Source organism: Phalacrocorax aristotelis, chromosome 20 (assembly GCF_949628215.1).
Source record: "Phalacrocorax aristotelis chromosome 20, bGulAri2.1, whole genome shotgun sequence".
Taxonomy (NCBI): domain Eukaryota; kingdom Metazoa; phylum Chordata; class Aves; order Suliformes; family Phalacrocoracidae; genus Phalacrocorax; species Phalacrocorax aristotelis.
In genome coordinates this window covers 8,651,183-8,676,190 of record NC_134295.1, presented here as the reverse complement: position 1 = coordinate 8,676,190, position 25,008 = coordinate 8,651,183, and the positions used below count along the sequence as shown (strand labels likewise).

Here is a 25,008-nt window from a genome sequence, read left to right as displayed (position 1 = left end):
GTTATCGATATGACTCCCTGTATAGCTCAGAAATCTTTTTTAAAATTAAACTTTGAGCAATGCTGGCATTTTTGTGCTCCATGTAAATGCAAATAGTAAAGTGGAATCACTTCTGACCTAGGCAACCTGGAATCAGGTATTCCACAAATGCTTCCGTCCTGTTTTGTAAGGTGCTGCTTTGGTTTCCTTAAACATTTTTGTTGGCCTGAAAAGTCAGAATGAAAGTGGCATCTGCTGTAGTGCATATGTGTGTTTGCATAAGTCCTCTTTAACTCACAGTAATGTCACCAACTTTCTGTTGTCATAGCTAGATTTATTCATGGCTTGGCACACACTGAATGCAGCAAGGACTTCTGTCCCAGTCCCTTTCAAAGTTGGCATTTTCACCACAAATGAGGTCCAAGCCAGTTATCAGTTATGAACAGATTTGTGATCTACACAAAAATGGGCTAGGAGGTCTAGTAAATAAGATCTTCAGACTGATCAATGCTACTACAGAGTCTTCTGGAGCTCTTGTGACTTTTAAGGGAATCAGAGGCCCAAAGTTAGGTGCCTGAGGTTTCATGGTCTGACTACATATCGCTATGTTCCTCATGCACAATAAAGAATCTCTACCCCAGCAGCATACAATCTAATTGCATCCTTGGTTGCAACTCTGTATGTCTATGACTCTAAGAACAGAACAGTTTGACTTATCTGTTACAAACTCACCAAATTACTTGAGTAGATGAAATTTAGGAACTCTCCATGCTTTCCTCCTGTACTGCCAGAGGGCCTTTTGCTAATGTTAGCACCAGAAAATAGTTATTCAACATCAAAATTCTATTTTAACAACTACCACGTTAACTCACACTGTATAACTGAAAAGTAGGTGGTTACTTTTTGAGTTTTAAAAAAAAAATGGCCAGCACCCTGTTGAGGATTGTTGTAATGCAAACTGCTTAACAGTTAGCATCTGGATAATGGAACTGAGGTCTCAAAAAATAAAGCAACATGATGGATCTTGGAGATTATGCTTAACTGTAAGGATCCTACTTAGCTGCACCAGTGTCTTGTCTAACTTGCTAGGCTATTTGACTTATGCTAAGACTTGTTTTGTCTCAGAAAATATGTGCAGTTAGACCACCCCTGCTTCTAGTATTGAAGAGGATTTAAGGATCGCGCCCCTGTTGAAGTGCTTGCTTCATTTCTAACTCAGAATGGAAAGATCCCCTTCTGTTCTCTTCCTGACACTTGTCCTCATGACCTACAACTGAGTACTAGACTGTTATAACAAGACGATTTACTACCCTCCTCCTTCAACTCTCCCGATTATCACTTAAGGTATACCATAGTTGGCACAGCCCTGGCTTTACACAGCTTTCCCATGTTATGGCATCTCAGTAGTTAGATGAAAGGGGGGAAGGGAAGGGTCATCAGTATGAATACCTAAAGCAAACTTTCATATATAACATTCCAAAGCGCGCAGGAGAAACTCTTTCTGCATCATAGAAACTAGGAAATACACTTCAGACTATCCTGTAAATCTCAAATTACATTCGCTGACTGCTGCCTATCTGGTATGTTGTGAGGTTTATTTATTTAGTTGGTTTTAAATAAACTGGGTTTCTGTGTGACTTTGGGTTACAAGAACCAGATTTTATTTTTATTCTTTGTTACCTTTGTTATGTATAAACTGTTGTATGAAGCATGAATAGACAGGTTCAAGCACTGAAACATGTTACAGAGGTGTCTAAGAGTTGATGTTAATGGCATTAAAGTTATTCTGAAAGAAGCAATATGCACTTTATTATGTCTTATAGGGTAAGCTCCCTAAAGAGACAGAGCATGAAGGCATAGACTGCCTAGAAACTCTCATTCTTGAGGCTTTTTGTCCTGGGAGACTTAGTTAATGTGGAGAGTAGGAGTGTAAAACAAAACCAAACCCTAATAAGAGTAACAATTAATGTAAGCAGGGAAGGGAGTAGAGAGTCAGGCCTTCTATGAGAGGAAGAGATGGATATTTGGCCTTGTCAATGCCTTAAGAAAATCAGTTTCCTGTTCTGAACTCTGCTTGAGTGTTCTAGAGAAGCTATCTGGATGAAGCCTGTCTATCTCTCTGCAAGGACAGAGGTGGTTCTTGTTGAAGTCTTTGTTGAATTTGTTGCATGTAAAATCCAGTAGCTATACTCAAATCTCTAGCAGACTACTTAGTCTTCAGTTATTGACTACTGTACTGACATAGGTGCTTATCCGAAACTGCCATTTTCCATATGCATTCTCCAGTATGCAGAGCTACCAGTGCTGGAACAGGATCAAAAAAATACTGAGAATACAAATTCTGTCATTTAAAAGCGAAATTTTTATACCCCATTGTCTATAGGCGGCTGTTGCGGTTATGTGTAGGTGTGTTCCTATTCAAATAACATGCGCTTTCTAGGTGGAAGTGAACTCTAGAAAGCAAATCCCTACTGAGAGGTAGAAATTGTTTAATTGAACATAATTTGTATTTGTTACATAACCACTAAAGCAGATCACAGATGTTTTATTCAGTGCAAGATTATTAACTACTGAAATATCAGACAAGAGGTCTGGTGTCTGGGAATGCCTAATTTAAGAGAACCAATTGAAGCATGGTGTTTCAAATTACACTATTAGATTATTGGCAATTTGCACTAGAGGGAGCCAGTCTTTAGGACATGGTGCTTTAACGAAATACAGTTCCCAAGAGGGTACAGTGGAGTAGAAACTGGAACGTGTAGGTGCATAGGTGCAGAAACGGAAACATTTAGGTGCGTGTTTCTTTCTGGTTCACTGCATTTTGGTTAGAAGAAGCAGGCAAACAGTTGTTTGAGCAGTGCACGATGCCCTAAGAGCAGAATGACTCCCACTGTGACTGTAAGCATCCATCATCCTAGAGAACCAGCTGTTGTTGTTACATCCACCTGAAAGTGCTTCTCTTCCTCTGTTTGCGGGGATGGCAAGGAGCTGTCAATGTCATGCAAGGGGTGGTCCCAGGCTGTGATCTGGTCCCCAGAGCTGTAAAGTTGGCCGGTTGCCCGCCTTCCTAGGTAAAGCTTGGCATTATCTAGGATGCTTCCAAAATACATTAGCATAGGCACTGGAGATAGCAGAGCATAATATTGCACTTGAGCACAACTCTAGTAGTTTTAACTGTGTTACCTTTATAATCTGTCAGTGCTGAGTTTTTTAATCAGATTGTCCTTTACTGCAGTGAAACATCAGATACTTTTTGGTTGTTCATCCCGTATGGTTGGGATGCAGCGTGAACAGCGCTATGTTACCCTTGAAAGTGATTACAGGCCCAATTGAAACATGTTGATCTAGAACAGTAACAACTCTCAAAATAAATATGCAGATCCTTGGCACTGCTGTTTATTATTATTATTAAAAGTAAGTTACTATGTCAGCAGTTTAAAAACATCTTTTAGCACTGCAAGAATTTGTAATGCTGTGCTAATGTTGGCAGTGTGTTATCAGTGCTGATATCTGGTAAACCCTGACTATGTGTTCAAGGATTTGCAGTAGAGGAGAAACATGAGGCAGGATAGAAGGGAAATCTTTGAAACTCTATAAATCTGTTTTCTACCAAAATCACAAGAAGAAAAGGCACTACCAAAGAATTTTCCAGTTGTTACTTAAGCAACTGAGGCCACTCGAAAGTCCATTTCATGTTAAAGTTATTCATGAGTTCTAGAGTGAAAGGCTAATGTGTTTGCTTTTTCTAAAACATGTCCATTCTTTTTCTTACGTTGCTGCAAGGCTAGTTCACCGCAGCTCGGGATTGTAATTGGCATATTTGGTCCTTTGGCTGGTGGAGACTTATTGCAGAAGTGACAGTAACAGCTTTCAGGGAGGATGGAGCCAGACGATGTACACAGCTGTCAGAGCCCAGTAGAGCAGAAGCTGTTTTCGCTCTGGAGGCATTACTTGGCCATCTTTGCAGGCAACAGGGGAGTAACCAAGGGCAAGACTAAGGCTCTGGCAATGAAAGAGTACAGTATTACAAATTCAGGCCTTTTAGTAATGCAGAATCATTAGAGGAGAGGAGAAGATTGAAAGATGTTTGTGAAACGAAATAACTTTTTTTTTGTGCACATGGAGATATGAGAAATTTTTTTTATTATTTGCAGACTGAATTAATTATGTGGAAAGTAAAGATTTATTCTGTACACCCCATTGTCACACACAACCTGTATATGATTGTACAGCAAAGTGTGTCAAATTAACATGCAGGGTTTTGCTTTTAAGCCCTTGCACCTGTGAAATCTGGGATCTAACAGTTGCCTGGGTTTGAGAAGCAAGGCTCAAGTTTGGGTTACAGTGGGAAAACCCTCCAAAGAAAAGTTACTCGATAGTCTGTATTGATGGCAAGATTAACGGGCGTACTAGGAGACAGAGTTTATGACAGTAGGGAATGACTGTCATGAGTGTCCTAGAAAAGAAGTGGGAAGAGGGGGAGAAGTGACAGCATGAAAAAGGTCAGTAAAGAGTAGCTTGGATCAAGTGTGAAGGTACAAATTAATGCATTGCCTGAAATGGACAGCTGCATCAAGGAGGCAACCAGCCTTTTCTTGATTCACACCACAGGCGAGAATGAGTGCTTCTATAACCCTAAAAGGAAGGACTCCCTTGATTATGTTGAGAGGCGTCTCAAACCTCTTTTTTTGTATTTAAACTAGATAATTTTGTTATATGTATTTGTCCTTTCCAACATTCGTCTCCAATTATCTTAGGAAAGAGACCATTCTGGTACGAGCTTCTTGTGGTGATTTTTTTAAGAATTACACAGCAGGAACACTCACAATAAAATTTTAGTTTACTGAAATGAGTAAGAATGCCATTTAGAAGAAAGAGAGGACTAGACAAAACTAAATTACTTGGGCTTGCCTATTATATGCATTACGCTATCTAGAAAGTAGGCACTGGGACCCAGGAAGATGCTCCAGGTCATCCAGGTTAGGTAGTTAATTCTTGATGCTGAATGAGAGTCAGGCACTTCAATGGACCATTCAGATGCTGAGCAGGGAGCACCTTCACACTAGTAGATACTTAGTTTGATATTTATCTGGAAATCTGCTTGCCCCTGGATATCAGGTATTGGGCTGTGTGGTAGAATTATCTGGGTGCAAGACGTAGCGTGCTAATAAATCTTTTGTCTGGTGTCCCAGTGTTTGCAACACATACCCCAAAATGAGCAGGACTGAGTTCAAGGTTAGTGTGAGAGGGTTCAGACTCCTGATCTGTTCCCCAAAGTGCCTGGAGGCTGTAAGCAATTCAGAGTTAAGGAATATTCTGACTCCTGTTGAAGCAGCAAAGAATGCCAAAATCATGGGTTAAAGAAGTCTCTGGGGAACTGGCCCAAAACAGAAGAGACCTGGTTTCTGATCTTTGGCCCCTGGACTATCTATGTATTTTCCATGAGGCAGTACCTGGTAATAGAACATGGACGTTAGCAGGAATATTTCCAGTTTCCTGTTAAAGTAATAGACTCGCAGTTTACACACTTTAAAAAGCTCTGTTTGACTGAGATGATGAGCAGCGCTTCAAATGTCCAGTAAGAATATTATGGTTAAAATAGAGTTGTTAGAAGTGAAAATTTTCAAGGAAAATAATGATACGCATCAAAGTGCTCTGTTTTTCAATGAAGGCCAAGAAGTTCCTCTCCTTTCTTTTTCTTTCCATTTATCTGTCTTTCAGTCTTGCCTTTTTGCCCTTTTCAAGGGAAATAGAAGGGGAAAAGGAAAATCCTATCATGCCTTCCAAATTAAAAAAAAAATCTGCAAGAAAATGTAAATGAAAAAAAGAATGTTTTGTAAATGCAATGAAACTTTGTGCCATAATTAAAATGAAAGTCCTGGTGACTTGGTGTCCTCTTAAGTTTACTGTGGTGCTGCCATAAGGTTTGTTTGAACTTAGTGTAGAAAGGGACAACTCTTCAGGAGGCTTCTGCTCTACCTTGCAAGTGGAAACTTTCTTGGGAAGAGAACACGGGGTTAACAGTCAGTTGGGTGCTGTTTCCTTATAGATACACTGTGAGTCCTTGTGGAGTTTGCCTGTAGCAGTGCTAGCCCTGCCAGAAATCATTCGTATCCAGTGCCAGGCTCTTGATTTATAGGCCTGTTTAAGTGAAGGCCATGCTTACTCCCAGCACAGCCATTTGTTTCCACTGTCTTCGTTTTGGAGGGGCAAATATGTAAAGCTTGCTATTGCTGACAATTATGGGTTTTTTGTCTTCGTAAGTGAGAACTACTATCTCACCGATCAGACCTAGAGAACAATTCAGTGCTACAAAAAGCAGCGCAGATTCAAACAATGATCACATTTTTTTCTCTCTAATAATCCTCCCTAACATTTAGGTAGCATTTTTTAACAGCAGCCCTCGCTATATCCCCATTTTGCAAATGGGAAGCTGTTTAGTTTAAGGTCCTGCTGAAGCTGGCCCTACACTAACGTGATCAGGAGGACTCTGTGCCCCTCATTTTAGGATGACAGCAGTACAGAGCCCTTTTACTGTCTTCTCCACATAAGTTAGTTCCCATCATCTTAGTTTGGATATTTGCAATTAAAAAAACCCCAAACTACTAAATAAATTAATATAATACTGAATTTTCATTGAGGTTATACATTAAGATCATTTACCTTGAGTTACAAATGCCATTCAAGTGTTTTTTTTCTAGTGAATGATGCAAAATTTTATTTACTTGTAATGGACTGGAATTCTTATTGGTTCTGGCTACCTGTAATTCTGGGTGCTCAAAGCACTGAGAATTAAAAGGACAAAGATATCACAACTTCCATAGGCAGTTGCATTCCATGCTTCCCTATTCATATCCGTAGAAAGTTTTCCATAGTATTGAACGTTGCTATGATTTGAGCCATTTACCTTTCGCCTTGTTCATATCCCTCCTATGTTCATAGGGGAAGAGCTTATTTCCCCTTTATGTACAAGCCTTTTACATATTTGAATACTTGCTGTCATGGGTTTTTTCCCCCCTGTCTTCTCAAGATTTCATGTCCCAGTTCTTTCAGTTTTTCCTTGCAGGTTTTGTATGCTACATATCTGCTTGCTCTTGTTCCTTTCCTGTTGTGTGTATTCAGTTTATACATGTGTTTGTTAAATATGGTGCCCAAAGCCTAACTTTTGGTATTCTGGCTAAGGCCTTACTGTAGAAAATATTCGAGGCTTTACAAATTGACATGTCATCCTTGTGGAGTTCCATATTAATCTAAGTATCATTCAATTTTTAGTTCATGTGACATAAAGGCAAGCATACAGCCTTATTATGTGCCATGTTATTGTATGTACTTGTAGTTGCTAACTGTGATAATATAACAGGGAGCCTCAAACTGAACATGCTCTGTACATCTCATTGGATATACTACAGGGAGATGGAACTAATTTCTGCAGGTACAAACAGTGCTTCCCTTTTTTCCGTTCCTGTGAGTATGGTTGGATGTATAGCTGTGGCACAGGCCCTTTTTGCTTGGCGAAAAATATTTAACATCCTTCATTTCGATGAGAAGCTGGCAGTTAGCTCATTGGTTAAATTCTAAAGCAAAAAGGGAGAGTTAATAGTGGTAATATGGGTCACTGTGTACATGTGCTTGTAGCTGCTATGCTGACATCTTGATTTGACTTTGCCTTTTAGCTATAGCGCAAGTTTCTGTGTGGGCTCTGTCAGATCTAATATTGCCGACAAGCAGAGCTGAATTTATTATGCTACTTGTACATCTCTTCTCATTCCTACCTGTGGTGACCTCTCTATTCCCCAGGTCAAATGGTTGAATTCTTTAAAGTCTTTCGTTCTTGTCTGTGGACTTAAAAATATTTGCAAGTTTCTATAGATCTTTGCTCCTGAAAGCCAGAAAGTATTTGTCTGGCTATGGAAAGATCTGTGAAGTTTACGGAGCACTTACACCTAGGCAAGAGGCTGATCCAATGTAAGAGTTTCAGTTTTGCTCATCAGGCTAGCCTGAAGGTGAGCCTATTCATCAATCTCTTTCTGCTATCTGGAAGATCTTGCCAGTAAGTAATTAGGGCCTTACCTAAATAAATATGTGTGATCCATACTTTTAGAAGACTGTAAGACAAGAATGTCGTATGGCTGCCATATCTTTTCTTTGGACCTCTGCCTTCAACTAAATGTGATGGAGGACAAGTTGTCGAGGATCACAGCAGCTCTGAGCATCAGACACTAAGACGCTGATTGCCCAGTCTTAGAATGAATGAAATTGCTGTAATCTAACTGCAAAATGTAGATATTGTTTCTTGCAGACATTGGACATATTTGGAGGGTGGGTTTCACTTTGAACAGTAGATGTTTGACAGTCTAGAGAGGCTGAGACTAGAACTAAAAATTTGCAGAGAGAGCAGGGCTTAGGGTTATAGAAAGAAGGCTTGGTAAGACTGCCTTTATTTATATGCGACTCTGCTGTGTATGGTTCTTTCTGTTGCTCACCTAGTTTCACACTATCAACAGTGGAGATGTTCCGAGTGCACACAAGGTGGCAGGCTGGGTGATTTCTACACGACCATCTGGTTTAAAGATGCTTTTTGATTTAGTCTGACAAGGGGTCGTGAAACACAGCGATCATCTGAGGATGTTGCCTAGTCTCTATAACGCTGGAAGCAACAGCTTGGCATACTTGAATGCTCTTAGGTGCTGGAAGCAGCATAATTAAATTCCTGCAGGTTATGTGTGTGAGGACAAGAAAAAGAATGTCCTAAGTGTTGCATCCAAGAGGGCTGGGTCCTTGTATTAGTGCTAGAGTTTAACTCGCAGGTAATTTTCTTCCTCTGGGTCTTACATGAGAGGAATTTGATTGGTTATAGTAAATGGCATCTTATTTCTCCTTTTGCCTTTTTCTCACTGGGGACTGTTCAAGTGTTTTGTTTGACTTGGAGAGCCACCAGTGTTAAGAAATTACCTGTTGTTGGCTTATTTCAGCCTCTAAAGAAAGATTAGTTGTCAGTTACCGCCTTAGTACCACAGCTGGCAGAACCTTGGAGTCAGTCTCATACTTTCAGCTTCCTCTGCCCTACTGTACTTTCAGAAGATGGTAGTGGCAACTGCTCAGACCAGATCTGAGTGCACAGTAACTTCTTTATAGCATTGTATGGCATTTTCTTAGCCTTCATTTTCCCTGATCTTCAGAAATTGTATTAGATTGTGAATGTAGGAGTTTACAGTAGTATTATAAAGAATTAGTTCTAGGGCCAGATTTTTGCAGGCTCTTTGTTACGCTATTATGACTATCGCTTACATGTAATGTGTAACAGTCAAGTGGCTGGTAACCTGGGCATTGCTTGCTGTCTGAATGCAGACTGTCAAGCTATTGCCTGCCTCTTGTACATTTGGAGTTCTCCTTTCTGGAGTAAAGACTTAGTTTGAAGTATGTTTTAAATTTTATATTGTTTCCTTCTTCCTTTGGCTTGAAAATCTTTTCAAAAGAATAATTCAGATTTTTGTTCTGATTCAGGAGAAATAAAACATATGTAAATGGTGAAGGAATACTAGTACATAGCAGTGCATTTTCTCATTCTGTATTGGACACCTAATTAGAAGGAAACTTTTTGCACCTTTTTAGTGCAGTTGTGGATTTCAGGCATGGATGCAGTTTAGTGTCTAACATCTTTAAAGAAGAGACAAGGAAGTGGAAATGGTTGACTCTCTCTTCTGCTGGAAAAGATGCATCCTATTCCTGTTCTGATGAAAAACAGTCTTTGGAGAAGGGAAAAAGGATCATCCAAAAGACATGGCCATTTACACATCAATATGTTTGTAGTGGCTTTTGCAAAAATTGAATTGCAAACAACTTAATCTGTGAATATTCCTCATTTTTTCCCATATCTTTGTTTCTGCAAAGAAGCCTGATAAAGGTGTTTGGGAGCCAAGTTCTAATCCTAACTGGGATAGTAAGTTACGCTGTCACTTTCAGCAAACTCTATAATTTTTGCATGTCCAAGTTATTTTTATTCTGTAGAAATTAAAACCATTTTACTCAGAAGTTCTTGTAATGTCTTCATGAAACCTCATAAAAAGCTTTTTCTGATTACTGTGGAGGTGATTGTACTGAGGAGGGAGCAGAGAGAGAATCTGCATTAGCCCAGTTAGGATCTCTGTAGTACCTCTAGGGCACAGCACAGTGTGCAGCAGAGGAGCGGCACTGTCCCTGGGACTGGTGTGCTGATAAATGCTGTCAGGGCATCAGCACATGTTATGTTAAGCCTAAATGTCTCACGCCAGGATCATGAGCATTGCTGGAAGTCTCCTCTCCAGAGTTCACGTTTTGCTAAAAGCTCCCTGTGTATGACCGTTCTGTGGAGTGCTGCACTGTTTCTCTTTCCTTTCTACCAAGGGTCACCCAAGGGAACCCATCACTTCATGTATTTGCAGTGGCTTCAGGTTTCGCAAATGAGAACTGTAATGTCCAGACCTGTATGGCATTTAGCTAAAAGTCCAGTTGGCCTGTTATCTTTTCTGGCACAGGCCAAAAGCAGATGTCTGAGGAAAGAATGTAAGAGTATAACAAGCATATTGCCCAATGATGTACAAAAGCACATAGCAGTACTCCCCCTGTATTCTGTTTAAGTCTTCAATACTTTAATTAATTCCTGCAATTGTTCTATCTAGAAGGCCTTGATGGGTTTCTCTTCTGATAAATTGTACCGTAACGCCTTGAGCTGATAACATCTTTACGTATCCATGGCATTCTCTGGCGAGTTCCAGAGCTTAGCTAAGTGCTGGCTGAAGACTTATGCCCCGTTTTTTCCGTACACTTTTGAACATCTAACCTGCTAGTTTCACTTGATGCCCTCCATTTCTTGTAGTGAAGAGGTGGAGAACTGTCCCTCTTGATTGCTTAAGTGTGAGTTAGCAGCAATGAACACCAGTCATGCCAATCATTTTTCACAGAAAGATGGCATAAGATTTGATGCAAGGAATATGGTTATTGATGTATGTACGAGGTGGTTAGGATAGGACAGTTAGCCAGTCAGATCTGGGAATCAGGATCACAAGCTTTGAAAGGGCAGACAGATCAGTGTGTGTTCACAGATGCCAGGACACTTAGGGAAGTATTTCCTCACAGTTCAGTGCAGTATGTGGTGTTGCACAGGAGTCCCCTTTGATCTCCACTTGCATATCTGATGTCAGATTTGTTGCGTATGTAAAGTTCGTTTTCTACAACATACCAATTTCAGAGCAGATTTTGTTTAGAGAGAAGGATTCATAATAGCTGAGCCTTCAGTTTACATTATCAAAACAACTGTCTCAAGGACCTTCAAACTCTCCACAATATTTAGGAGTGATGAGGCCCAAGGCAATGGTTGTTGCTGGTTTTAATTTTTTCTTGCTGTTTCATTTTTAGTAGGCATGCTGATATTCAAAGTGTTTACGACCAAAATATAATTATGTATTACTAATTGTGAGACATTGGAAGTAGAAGTAGCTTTAGATGCAAAAATCTTCTGTTGTTTCTGTGGATGAGGCTGAGGAATATATAGCAGTGGAAATCCTTGCCATATTACAGAATCCCAGAGTGGAAGGGGTTGGGAAGGGCCCTCTGGAGCTCATCCCGTCCCACCCCTGTGTGAGCAGGCACCCCCAGAGCAGGGGCACAGGGCCACGTCCAGGCGGGGGGTGAATGTCTCCAGGGAAGGGACCCCACAGCCCCTCTGGGCAGCCTGTGCCCCTGCTCTGGCACCCGCACAGGGAAGTGGTTTGTCCTCGTGTTCAGGTGGAACTTGCCGTGTTCCAGCTTGTGCCCATGACCCCTTGGCCTGGCGTTGGGCACCACTGAGAAGAGCCCGGCCCCATCCTCCTGACACCCACCCTTCAGATATTGATAAGCATTGATGAGATCCCCCCTCAGCCTTCTCTTCTCCAGGCTGAACAGACCTAGGTCTCTCTCAGCCTTTCCTCACAAGGGAGATGCTCCAGCCCCTGATCACCTTGGCAGCTCTCCGCTGGACTCTCTTCAGCAGTTCCCTGTCCTTGAACTGGGGGGCTCAGAACTGGACGCAGCACCCCATATGTGGCCTCAGTAGGGCAGAGCAGAGGGGGAGGAGAACCTCCCTCGACCTGCTGGCCACGCTCCTTTCTATGCACCCCAGGACACCGCTGGCCCCTTGGCCCCAAGGGCCCGGTGCTGGCTCAGGGTCACCTAGCTGACCCCCAGAGCCTTCCCAGCAGAGCCGCTCTCCAGCAGGTCCCCCCCAGCCTGTGCTGGTGCCGGGGGTTGTTCCTCCCCAGGGGCAGGACCCTGCACTGGCTCCTGTTGAATCCCCTGAGGTTCCCCTGGGCCCAGCTCTCCAGCCTGCCCAGCCCTCGCTGGGTGCCAGCACAGCCCTCCGGCGTATCAGCCGCTCCTCCCAGCTCGGGATCGTCAGCGAACTTGCTGAGGGGACGCTCTGTCCCTTTGCCCAGGGCATTGATGAATATGTGGAACAGGGCTGGACCTAGCACAGACCCCTGGGGACCGCTGCTAGTTACAGGCCTCCAGCCAGACCCTGCCCCGTTGATCACAACCCTCTGAGCTCTGCTGTTCAGCCAGTTCTGAATCCACCTCACTGTCCTCTCATCTAACCCACACTTCCTTAGGTTGTCTTTTTGAATAGGTAAAATAAAAATTATTTGTAAGTGATTGTAGTCAAGATGAAGGGAGAAGAGCAATAGAATGGGGAAGAATTTTGATGTAAAATGAGGAAATTCCTTTGTTTTATTTTCTGCCTTTAGCTGTTTACTTCTGTAGAGTACTTTGCACAATATAATACTGTTAACAGAACAATGTTGAGAAATAGCTTTAGAAGATAGGCAGGCTTTTTAAGTAAATGGTATTGTACGTCTCTGTTGGAAAGCAGGCAGCTTTTTTAATTTTAGAAATAACCATATCCACAAGTAGAATAATGCACAATACGGTTTGAATTAAGCTTGGAGGAAATGTCTGGCACTTCTGCTCTTCACAAGAGCACTCTGAAAATGAAGATTATCAAGCTCTGAAAAACGTGAGGAAATGGCTGTGGTAATATCTCTGAACATTATGAAAGAATAACTAGGGAAACAAGTTAGGCGTTTGAAGATTTTGCCTACAATTATCTTATGCAACTGTTTGTCATTTCAGTACAGTCTATTGAAGGTTTCAGTGGAATACATGAATCAAATGTTAAGGTCTACATTTAAAACATCATGAAGAAAATCCTTTTGTGTTCTAATAGTGGAAGCATTATTTTACCAACCTCAAGTTAGTAGTGTGGTTCCTTGACCGTCTTCTACGAACTTCACTATTCTCTGTCATCTTCAAAAACCCTTGTTTCATGGTGTACAGATGCTTAAATGCCTGCCTGATCTGACCCTCAAAAATTTACCGTGTGTTTGTTTTTGATTGTGTGGCAAAGCCATCATATCCAAAGGTGTATGAAACATATTTTTAAGTCTGCAGAGCTTCCTAAAAGTTCTTCATTTACATCTTCAATTTGAAGTCTATGGTCAGGATTCCACTGTGCGGAATGCTGTGTAAGTTTTTTGTTGCTTGGTTTTTTGTTTTGTTTAAGGAGGCAGTTCCCATCTCAGAGTGCTGACAAGCCAGAAGGAACACAATAGATAGCAGTTTAGTAAAACAAGCTGTTAGGGAAGTAGAGGGATTGAAAGATGCTATGCTTCTTAGAATGAAAAGCAGTTCATTATAACTGTAAACGTAAGAATACTCACTGAATTTCTCCTCATGCAATAGCATTTTCAGGTAAACACAGCCTTCCTTGTGATCAAAGATTGGCTTCCCCGCAAACATCCCGATTAAATGTCTTCTAAAGTAATTTCAAGGGAAAATTCCAGTTGGTGAAGCTTAAAATTAGAAAGTCAAGAAATCAGAAGCAGATGTTGACAGGGCTTGCCTAGAGATAGAAATTACCGCTTTCTCTCAAGTTAGAGCAAAATTTTCCAGTTGTCTCTTCTTTCAGTGTAGCAGGTCTCTTGCAAGTCTCATTGTGTTGTCTATTTTTAGCCCAGAAGTTCAATAATGGAAGAGTATATTTAACAGCAAGCGAATAATATAATTTTGAGTTTTAAGCAGGGTCACTGGGACTCTGACCATATCACCTGCATTACCAAACCTTCCTTCCAATTTGATATTTATAGCCACAGCTTTAATATCTTCAGAAGTCCTTTCTTTATCTTTGGTCCCTTGTCTAAGTAAGAGGGGGTCAAACACTTATCCGTTTGCACAGCTGTCAGTGTTCTATCTGTTCTTTACCTATCTGCTGCTTCTTACTGACCTTGTTTTGAATTCAGTTTAGAATTTCCTTGTTTATCTGCACTGTATTTACTGACCTTTTACCCTAGCATTTTCTTTTGTGAAGTATTCTAAGCCATCTTTAAGTCCAAATACATTATGTCTGTTAGTCTGTCCCATCAGTTCTTATTGCGACTTTTTCAGAGAAGTTAATCAGATTTGTTCAGCATGACCTACTATCCCATGATTTCCCATTGTACCTCTCCCTTTGCATGTGTCCCTTTATCATTTATGTCACTTACATCCTTCTTGTAATGACTGCATCCAACATACAAACCCATTTTCCTTCAGTATTAGTCACCTTTGCTTCCATTCTGTTTTCCGTACTGCTGCTAATGCTTTTTCCTCTGCTTCACTAATTTTAGTATTTACCATTGCTCCTTCTGTGTTACTTACTCCAGCATATATTAAATGAATAGGTTGTGAGTTGGTCCTGAATATGTTGGTCTCCCTTTTTCTAAAGTAGGAGGATTCCATCTTTGTGTATAATAAACATCTGATCCATCAAGATACTTTAAATGGCCCAACAGTCAATGGCCATAGCAAACCCAAATCCGGCTAGTTCTTCTAAACATAGACATTCCCTAAGAGAGCTTTGTTCTTTCTTCTTAATGAGGCTAAAACCCCCCATAAATCCTTATTTACTGATTTTAATGCAGTTTTCTAGTACACAACATTCAATTTGATATTGGTACTTCAGTACAAGTAATTTCATCAAAGTAATTTTGAGGGTCCATTTCTTCTGTATTGACATTTGGCTGCAAATCAGTTCTTTGAATCTACCTTTCTGAAGTCCTGTTTGTTCCTGGACCATAGGTGTTAATACTGGGATAAGCAATAACAGAAATCTGTTGACCAGTGTCATTGCAGAACTAATGTATGGCTTATGAAGAGATGTTCCTTATAAACTCACCATCTGTTTTCAGGCTTCTGATGCTTCAACTTGCCGAACTGCTGAAGTTTTGAAGTATTGTTTCTTTTCCTTAACCTTGCCGTTAGTGTTTGAAATGTTCATCAAACCAGATAGTTGCACAATGAATTTTTTTATTTTCCATGAACAGAAAAATCTTTTTCTTACTTCAGAAATATTACTGAGAAGGAAGTCTCTTATTGATGTGTGTCCAAAATGTATAAAACATAACAAGTGTATCTGTCATACCATAGGCTGAACTATATCTGTACAGTGAAAGAGAGACAAAGTCATAGAAGAATGTATGTATCGATTTGTTGCTTTTTTGTTTGTTATGTGGTTTGCTGGGGATTGTTGACAGTATGTGAAGAAGTTTGCATTTCATCGTCAGGTTTTGATTTGACAGATCTTTTGAAAGAGATTGTCAGTAGGTTCCACTTTTTTTGCAAAGACAGTTGGAATATGAAAGTCCTCAGAACTTGGTGCGCTCTGTTCACTTTGGTTCCCTTGCCCCAAGGAGGGCAAGCAGCGTAAAAGGAGATCTGAGAAGATGCAGTTGGAAGGAAAGCTTATGGGAAACGTAACAGTGGAAAAGTCAGAGTAGAGTGGTTCATACCTATGGAATCCGGTCTGTTAGTGAGTCTGTATTTTCCCATGCTTTTGCCCTTCTGTGTCTATTTAAATCTGTTGTTGTTCCAGCTTTTAACCTCTTAAACCCCTGACTGTTCCATGGGTTTATTTTTATAGCAGACAGTACATTACAGAAAGACTTTGGAATGTAGTGAGTGTGTAAGGGATGGATTTCTTCTAGCAGTTCATTGCTGGTTGATCTTTTAGTAGTTATACAGACACTAATTGTACTGCCACTGCATAAGCAACTACTTAAGCATTCTAAATAGGCATTTGCATGCAATGCATTTAACATTCATACACAGGCAGTATTTTTCTTAGGTTTGTCTATTTAAATAATTCACTGAACAATTTTTGGTCTGAATTTTAAACTTAGTTTGTGTTACTTGACTATGGTAAGAAAGGATCATTTGGAGTTGTTTGCTCCCTGTTTAGGAATGCAGACTTCTCATTTTATTGGTATTCACCTGCTTCTATAAATTCAAATGTTTGTCTAGTTGTTAATCACAACTTACTTGCTAATAGACTAGTGGAACAGAATTACGATGAAAAGTAGAACACAGCTCAAGAAAGATAGCTTTCCTTAATTCTAGTGAGTATTTGTGGTATTGTTTTTCATTCATCTGTTCTTGTCTTGGTGGTGCATGAGTACTTAGGAAATATTTTGGTTAAGAGTTAGAGATGTCTGAACAGGTTTGTTTTAATCTAGGAGTTCTTTTCTTTCGGGGGGAGTAGTGGGGAGAGAAATGCATAGGAAGCCTATTTCTCTGCAGGTGTTATGTTCAAACACTGGCTGTTTATCTTATGCTTATGTCATTTTCTCTCTACTCATTTATTAGCATTCCATGAAAAATAAATTAACTGAAAGAACTAGCCATAATAGGGACCATTATGAAGGAAATCCTCGTAATTTCTTTCATGGACTGCACCAGTATTTGCTAGACAAAATAACAGAGAATTGGAAAGTTACTGTTTTTGGCTACTGAGTGCTAAATGTAGATATGATCCGACAGCAATTGCCTATTCCTTTGTACCATGGGTTGTGATGCTTTGTTGCTCATTTATGTAGGTTTGGTTTGTGAGAAGATGCATTTAACAGAAAATTTGTCATCCTCTACTCTCAGAGCTTATTTGTAGCATATTTGTCAACATCTACTCTTGAGTGGATGGATTACAGAGAAATATGAATTCTAGAGTACTCCCCCCTTTGATGTATTGGCTGATCATTTAAAAACTTCCCTAGAATGAATGGAAAACAGTCTTTGGAACTTGTCAAATCAGAGCGTTTACGATAGAGCTCGCCTGGGAACTTCACAGAAGCCAGAGTCAGTTGGTCAGTTGTGGACAAGTTGCTCTGAATATGAAGCCCCTTTCTCTTTTTAAACAAAAAAGGACAAAGAAAAAAGAAGAAGAAGGAAAAAAAAAAGAGAGAGGCAAAAAAAAAAAAAGGGCAGAGTGAGTGATGCAAGCCTAAGAGTTGACAACATTCTGGGTAAGAGCAACAATGGATAGCCTATGAGAAAACAAGGTTTTGATTTTTCTCTCCACTTAACAGAGGGATGGCATGATCTTTCCCATAGTTGTTATACAAAAGTAAATTAGAAAATAGTGATGTAATAAGAATCCAGTATTAAGACTCCAATTTGCATTAGAAATGAAATGAAAACCTGAGACTATTTCCTCAGTTAAAATATCAGGCACAAATTTTGTAGTCTGTAGCAGTGCTGTCCCTCCCAGTCAGGACTCATTTCTCTTTGGGGAATGGCAGATAAATGGTGAGGGTGGAGGAAATCACGTTATCTAAACCAGGGAATGAAAGCATCTGGCTGGAAATCTATAACTCGTATGTTCTGGCCCTTTCTCCTAGATGAGGCTTAATATGCCGTTTGCTCCAGGTTGTTGGCAAGTCCTCATAAACTGCAGAGAAACAAGGATGATACACTCTGAGAGTTCAAGTTGCCATTTGAATTTTTCTTTTTGGTCTACTGTATTTGAATTTAGCTCTATTTTTAAAGTTCTTTCTAGCAAGGCCTTTGCATAGTGGTTGTATGGTCTCATGGACTTCTTGTTTTTTTCTGACTGTTTTATATGTCAAACTAGCGAGACACTTTTCCAGCTTTTTGGTTAATCTGATTTGGAATACGTTTTTCTTCCTAAAAATGCCCCCAGAGGAAAAAAAGATTGTTGGATAATTCCATTCAAAAGAATTCAATTTATTTCACTTCTTGCAACTGCAAGGTAATTTAGGAGTAAAACAAACAGTTAAAAATAAATGATAGCCCCAATGCTTCTATGTGTTAATACTTAGAATTTTTGCCTGATTCATCAGTAAGTGTGCTGATGTTTCTGCCTTTGGAATTTTTCTGCCTTGCTTGAGTATTTTATTAGAGGGGGTAGCTCAGAGTGAAAAACGTGACTCTGAAGTTTCTGTACCACAGATACTATGAGAGAAGAGACAAATGAAGGAAATAAGTACAGTGCGGTAGTCTGGAATGGGCAGTTGTGAATACTGTATAGTGAAACAGTTCAGACTTTTAAGCAAGAGGAATAAATACAGATTTTTAGATTGCAGTTATAAATCTAGAAGGATAAGTTGAGTTGTTTGTTATCCTCTCAGTATAGGATAAGTCGTGCTACAAGAAAAGCCCAATTGAAGTTGACAGATCGAGGAGGTGATGGGAAATGGTTTAGAGGAGGTTCCTTTGGCCACAGATTCTATAGCAATACGTGCAGAACTGGGGAGATAACTGCAAAAGACTTTGCCTCAAAAACATGTCTAATTTCATTTTTAAAACCCTTCCAGTGGAGGTGAAACTGTCTTGTATCCGTATATTATTTAACCCCAGGAGGGTTTCATAATGGACATCAAAATAGATGAGTTGTGACAGACACTTCCTGAAGTCTGCAGTAGCCGCTCACACTCAGAGATCTAGTGACCATCACAACTGCAGTGAGTTTCATCTATTTCTTTTCAGGTGTCTGGGTAGGATACATTTGGTTCCGGTGATAAGACTGGATCATTATGCAAACTTCCTGCGCTTAAAAAAAAACCAAACCAAAACCGCAAAAAAAAACCCCCAAAATAACAACGACAACAAAATCACTAAAACACCCCAAAAAACTCCTCTCCTTTTAATTTATCAGTTCAGATGTACACAACTTTCACATCAGACATGAATGGATATCTGACAGGGGAAAAACAATTTTTGGAAATTGCACCTTGCAGCCCTCAATGTACTGGGCAGATGAGGTAAGCTGTGAGTATATATCGTATCTGCTTAGCTGTAATATTCAAATCGATCTTATGCTAGACGTTTTGCAAATCATGAGTCATTTCGAGACTTCTTTCTCAATTCTCTGGCTATACTTGTTTCTTTCCTTAAGATGCTTATTATGTTTCTCCTCACCTTTTAATAAAAATTCTGTGCGTATTGATACTCCTTTGGTATTTGATGATTTGGAGTATGGGTTGGTCCTTTTTCATGTTGCCTTTTTCATCACATCTTACTAAAAAAGTTGAACTTTTTGTCAGAATTTTTCCTAATTCTGGACTCTAGGTTTTTAGATCAACAGATAATAATGGGTGTTTTGCTTCCTTTTGCAATTTTTTTCATTCTCTCACATATATTTTCTTTCTTCATTGTCCTTCAATGGTTAGTTCAATGAACAATAGTAACTGTCTTTTCCACATAGCTGTAATTTTTCTTTTGAAGGAATTTCAGCTCCCTGTTCATGAGGTGATTGAGGAACGACTTGACAATTTCTTTACAATTCTAGAAGCGTTTCCGGGTTGCTGTAGTGTGTTGGTACTGTTTGAGATCTCATTCTTTTAAACTCAGGTCAGGTGCCTGTGAATTTTATTATTCCAGACACTGCCTAGCAATCACAGTGACATTCCCAGGCTAAGATCTGTGTCCCATTGCAATTGTGAATAATGAAGTTGCTGTGATTCTTTTTCATCGGTTGTTAAAGTAGCTGTTGTTAATATTGTGATGTCAAATCATCTTCCCACTTAAATGTGAATTCGAGACTACTTTAGGGAAGGACTGTGCATTTATACAGATGTTAAAGACAGTCTTTCTTTTCATTGTTTGGTTTGAGCGCTCTCTCCCCGTAATAGGTAATGGCACATATCCATCCTGCAATGTTTTTTTGTCATGCTGCTCTTGTATGTTGTTGTCCACCAGATTTTCTGCTTTCCCTTTTTCCCCTGTCCTTTAGAGCCTCCCTTCATTCTTTTGAGCATCAAGTCTTTTCCAAGAAGTTTGTGGATTCCATACCTGGGAAAGACAAGGCAGCTTGTACTTAAAGGCTGAGGGACAAAATCCATTGCTGGCACGAACCCAAACATTCTGGAAGACATTACATGCTGTGCTACCTGCTGCATTTCGATGCACTGTTAATGTCAGATTCTCCAAACAGTTACTGATGGGTGCCCAAACTGTCAGCGAGTGGTACTTGAACTGCACAGTAATCTATGGAAAGTTAGTCACTTACCTTTTTTTTTTTTTTTTTTTTTTCCCCAGGATCTGAAGAGAATTTAGTATGTAACCATGGAATTATCCTATCAAAGATGACTTTAGTTCTGCAGCTGGCACCTTCCAGTTCAGTGACAACTCCACACTCCCCGCCCCGCCCTTTTCTTTTTTCCTTAAGAGCTAACACAGTATTAGTTTCCTCTGATGGGGCCCACTTAATATGCAGTGGAGAAACAGAACTACAAAGAATATAAGATAAGGTGAGAATGTTGAATATTTATTTTTCATGGTTGGAGGGTGTTTTTCCTGTGATTCAGTTATTCATATTAGCTTTAAATTGTAACTCCTATTTAGACAACAAAGACTTAAAGGAACGTAACAAATTATACCAATTTTATGAACTTTCCACAGGAAAAACAACTTTTTAAGCCTCTCTGAGAACGAGTATTTGATAAAGATTCTTAGGAATGTTTATATATAGATGTTTTTTTTGTTTTGTCCCCTTTTTTCTTGTTTTTTCTCCTAATAAAGAATGTTATACTGTAGACTTTTTTTTTTTATTAACCAGGGTAAGGTTTGATGAAGGTTAGATAGCCGGCTCCAATATTTTTAGAGAATCAGCTTGTAACTTAGTACTTCATCTCTTCAGGTTTTAAGGTTTTAGAAGGAATGGCATTGTTGTGTGTGTGAGTTTGTGTTATGCAGTGAGATCACTCAAGAAGTCCAGCTTCCTTCAGTGGTCCCTGGGTGATCAGTTAGTTTTAGGATGGTTCTTTGAGAACCAATCCTATTTTCTGGTTGTACTACCTTAAGACATGTTTTGCTTTGACATAGGTAAACCATTTCCCGCCCTGAGGATATTCACTCTAAGGTCAATTAAAGTGATACAGTAATGGTCTTCAAAGAAAATCTTCCTGTAGTCTGCGTCAGAGTGTACCTATTTATCTTTCCTTGCAGGTTTGTCAGCCCTTGCTGATCTGACCACCTTTTTGGCCAGTGTTCTGCTGCACCCTTTCAAGTTTGTTGTCCTCTTACATTTTAATGCCCCCTTTGGTCTGTCTTTTCTCAGAGCTGCCAGTGCAGCTCTGTCAGCAAAGTTAGAAACATGCATTTCCCTCTGTATAATTACAAACCTGGTGATTGTTTTAGTGAGGTTGTTCATTAACCACTCTAAACAGCTGCTTCTCCTCTGGGCAGTGTTCTGGACAGATATTTTTGGTGTGGTTTTATTTAAATATATTATAAATTACAATCTGTCTTCATCACTGTTCAAATGTGTTCAGGTCCAAGCTGTGCTTTTCCTGGAGATTTCTATGTTTTGCCACCTGTAGAGATATACCTGTCATAGTGAGAAGTCCTTATACTTAACTTCCACTTGCCAGATTATCTATCTCCCATAAATTATTTCCCTGAGTGGGATTGTGCTGCCGGATATCAGTGATACTGTTTAACATAAGGAAAGCTAGGCATAAGAATCTTAGTGTTTGGGGGTGTATTTCCAAGGTTATTTTAACATCTAGTTAAATATTCCTACTATTTCTTACACAAATAGGACTTAAAAAATTGAGACATGGTATTTGTTAAAATATTAGCCTGGAAATTAAACTGGATTATTGATTTTGCAATGTTTCTAGAGGACATTTTGAAATGTTTTTCAACAAATCTGTTTTAATTTCTATTGTGTAATAACATGAACAACATTAGTTACACATAGCAGGTGGATTCTCTATGCTCATGGTGATGAAAGTTTGATTTGTACCACTTTTAATGTGGTAATTAGTTAATGTAAAATTACAAATGTCCTGAAAATTACTGGAAATTGAAAACTTACCATGCATTTTGTTACCAAAGGGGTTGCTGTCTTATATGGAAAGGGTTTTTCCTGAGTGTCTTCGAATCCATTTATGCTTTTCCTTCATAGATTACATGCTGTCTTCTCGGTTTCCAGTGAGCAGTATGCTGTGACAGAACCCTTTTCTCCAGTTCAGCATGAGATTGATTACTCTGGGTGTTCCGAGCACTGCTTGTGTCTCCAGGCATAAATTCTGCCCTGCATTTTCTCATGCTCCTGCTTTTGGCACTGTGCTGCAGCAGTAAGTAATAGCATGGGGCAGGGCTTGGCATGTCATGTATGCAGCCATATGTCACAACAAATGGCTTTAAAAAGCCACTGATATGATCCACAAGGCAGAATTTTTGCTTTGTGAAATTTCTTCCTGGGAAGGAAATCTGGCCATCGTGTCTAGGCTGAAATACAAAACATAAGGCTACCAGTTGCTGTCATATCTCTTAGGAAATCAGAGGAAAAAATAGTGAAGCTTCCTTCCCTTTTTAACAATGGACAACTTTTTGTTCTACTGGTATAGTTATTATTTACACAGTGAGAAAATAAGATATTCTGGGGAAAAAAGTTAGAGGGAAAAGCTCTGAAATGTTCTTGTTACTGGGTTTGCAAAAGCTTATATAGGAGTGGCTCTGTATGTGCTTTGGCACTCCAACTTTGTTATATAGGGCTCATTAGTACATCACTGTCCCTCAGTCAGGCTCCGAACTTGATTCAAATATAAAGCAGCATATGCTTCTCCGGAAAGTGAGAGCTATTCAGAGAACTTGGTACAATCCAAGGAGAAGTATTGCAATTCCAAGATTTTGGGGTCTTCATCTTTTTTGGTGTTTCTGTTGAAGAACCATAGTCTGGATGACAACCCAATATAGTTCTGGTGCTAGGTGCACTGCTCGCTACCTGCATCGTGATTTCAGATGTCCTCCTTAATTCTGTCCTGGGAAGAGCTGTTCTGCTGAAAGATACTAAATGCTGACATGTCAGACACTCTTGAAACTTTTTTTTAAAAAAACCTTTTCTGCATCAGTCTGGTGGCTTTAAGGCCTTCCGTTGAAAGGGTGCCTGCCTGTTTTGCTGTTCCTTAGCAGGTGTTTGCACTGGTCAGACAAGGAAATCTGGAAATTGTGATCCGGCTTCACTGTCTGTGCTTTCGTTGCAATATGCTTAAACCCAAAAGGTAAGCGAGGAAGGGCAGGGGTGAAGTCTAAGACACCCTGTTGATGGGGAACTGAACTGGAACACAAGGTCACACTTATGTTCCATGGCTGCTGTACTAGCAAAGTGAGGCTAATATACTCCTGACTTCCAGAGGTGGTCTAGAGACGAAATCCATCAACAGTTGAAACAGTTGAAATATTGGAGATTGTGGTACTAAGGACCGGATGTAGGAGCTAAGGACAAAGCATTCTTATTTCTACTTAGAGAAGGAGAATTGCATTAGAAAATTCTGGAATTCTGTATTACCCTCAGAGTTTCAAACTAGCCTATGGTAGAGGAAACAGGTAAATGAATGTCTTCAGTGTTATGTTCCAGGGCTGTGGTGCTGAAATAGCCCTCCCTCTTTCTTAAGCACCCCTCAGTTTTGAATCCAGAGAGAAAGAAAATAATCTCGGCATAGCTTGTTGTGACTGAGACAGACAGGTAATTAGGTGTTCTTTCTCAGCAGAAAAATATATTGACATCTATTCAAATAAAATCTAGTTCCACCCCAACAACTGCCTTAAGTCATTGATGCCTATGGTTTGCTTAAGCTGTGTGACAAAGTGGCTGTCCATTTCTTGTTATAATGTAACTGATACCAGTTTTCTTTTACTTTTATTCTGCTAGTTCTGTGGGGTGGGTGTCAAGAAAGCTCTAGATGTGTTTTGATGTGAAGTTTTATAGCCCTGGTAGAAAATATAGACACACAAGGCAGCCTTCAATGGAGCTCACAACAGGCCATTTGAAGGAACCTGCAGCTACCTCTGCTACTGGTTGAAATCAGATCAGATTGTGTTCTTCCCCTGACTACTCACTTCTTGGGAAGAAAGCTTTGTTAGGGGCTTTGTGCTGTGTGTTCTGGCTCACAGCTCAGAAGTATCAGTGATTTGGGTGATTACTGAGAAACAAGTTGTGTGCTGGGGAGAGCAGGAGATTCAGCCTCTGTGATGGTATGTTAAGTCAGCACCTGACTGAGATAGCTTTATGAATAATCTTGCCATTTTGGAATTCTGACCTCTGGAGTTTTGATTTTAGAGTAAGGTTAGCAGCTCAAGTGCTGTGTACAGTAGTGCCATGCCACTTAAATGAATAAATAGAAGTTTTCACTCCACTGCTTACTGTCTCTTTCATGCACATTGTCCAGTGAAACAAAGATCCCAGGCCCTTTGCTAAAGTTGTAAGGAAAAAATAAAGGAAAAGAACTTAACTGAATACTGATAATCACATCAACATTGTTAAATAGTTGGCCAACAAGGAATTTTGAATTTAAGGAATTCAAAATTAGCTTGGGCATGTATCAGAAATAATGAATAACTGCTAGATTTTCTTTTCAGATTATTCACGTTTGCCACCCAGCATCTGTGTTTTCCACAGAAATAGGGAAGTGCCAGTAGCTGCCAACTTGCAGAGTTACTCCCTCTAAATCAAAGCACTGGTTATGTATTGCAGGCTAATAAACAGTGTCAATTTTAGCAACATTTCCCTAGAAGTGAAAGTTTGGGCAGAGAATGTTTGTTGCCAGAGAAGTATCTTGTTCTGTTCCACTTTCTCTACAAGAGCACAAAATTAGTTGGTGCCCTATTTGTATGAACATACTTCTACTGCAGTTCCCAGGTTTAGTGAAGAACAGGCAAACCAAGTCTGTCTTTGCTGAT

General features: G+C 39.9%; 1 protein-coding gene across 1 annotated transcript in view; it reads left to right on the top strand.

Annotated features, from left to right (window-relative positions):
- LOC142066937 (uncharacterized) overlaps positions 1 to 25,008 on the top strand; it is a 328,175-nt gene that overhangs the window by 59,796 nt on the left and 243,371 nt on the right. Inside the window, exon 4 of the mRNA XM_075115069.1 lies at positions 20,359 to 20,570. Within this exon, the coding sequence (XP_074971170.1) occupies positions 20,359 to 20,365 (7 nt within the window). The 3' untranslated portion in view covers positions 20,366 to 20,570. The remainder of the gene's footprint in view (positions 1 to 20,358; positions 20,571 to 25,008) is intronic.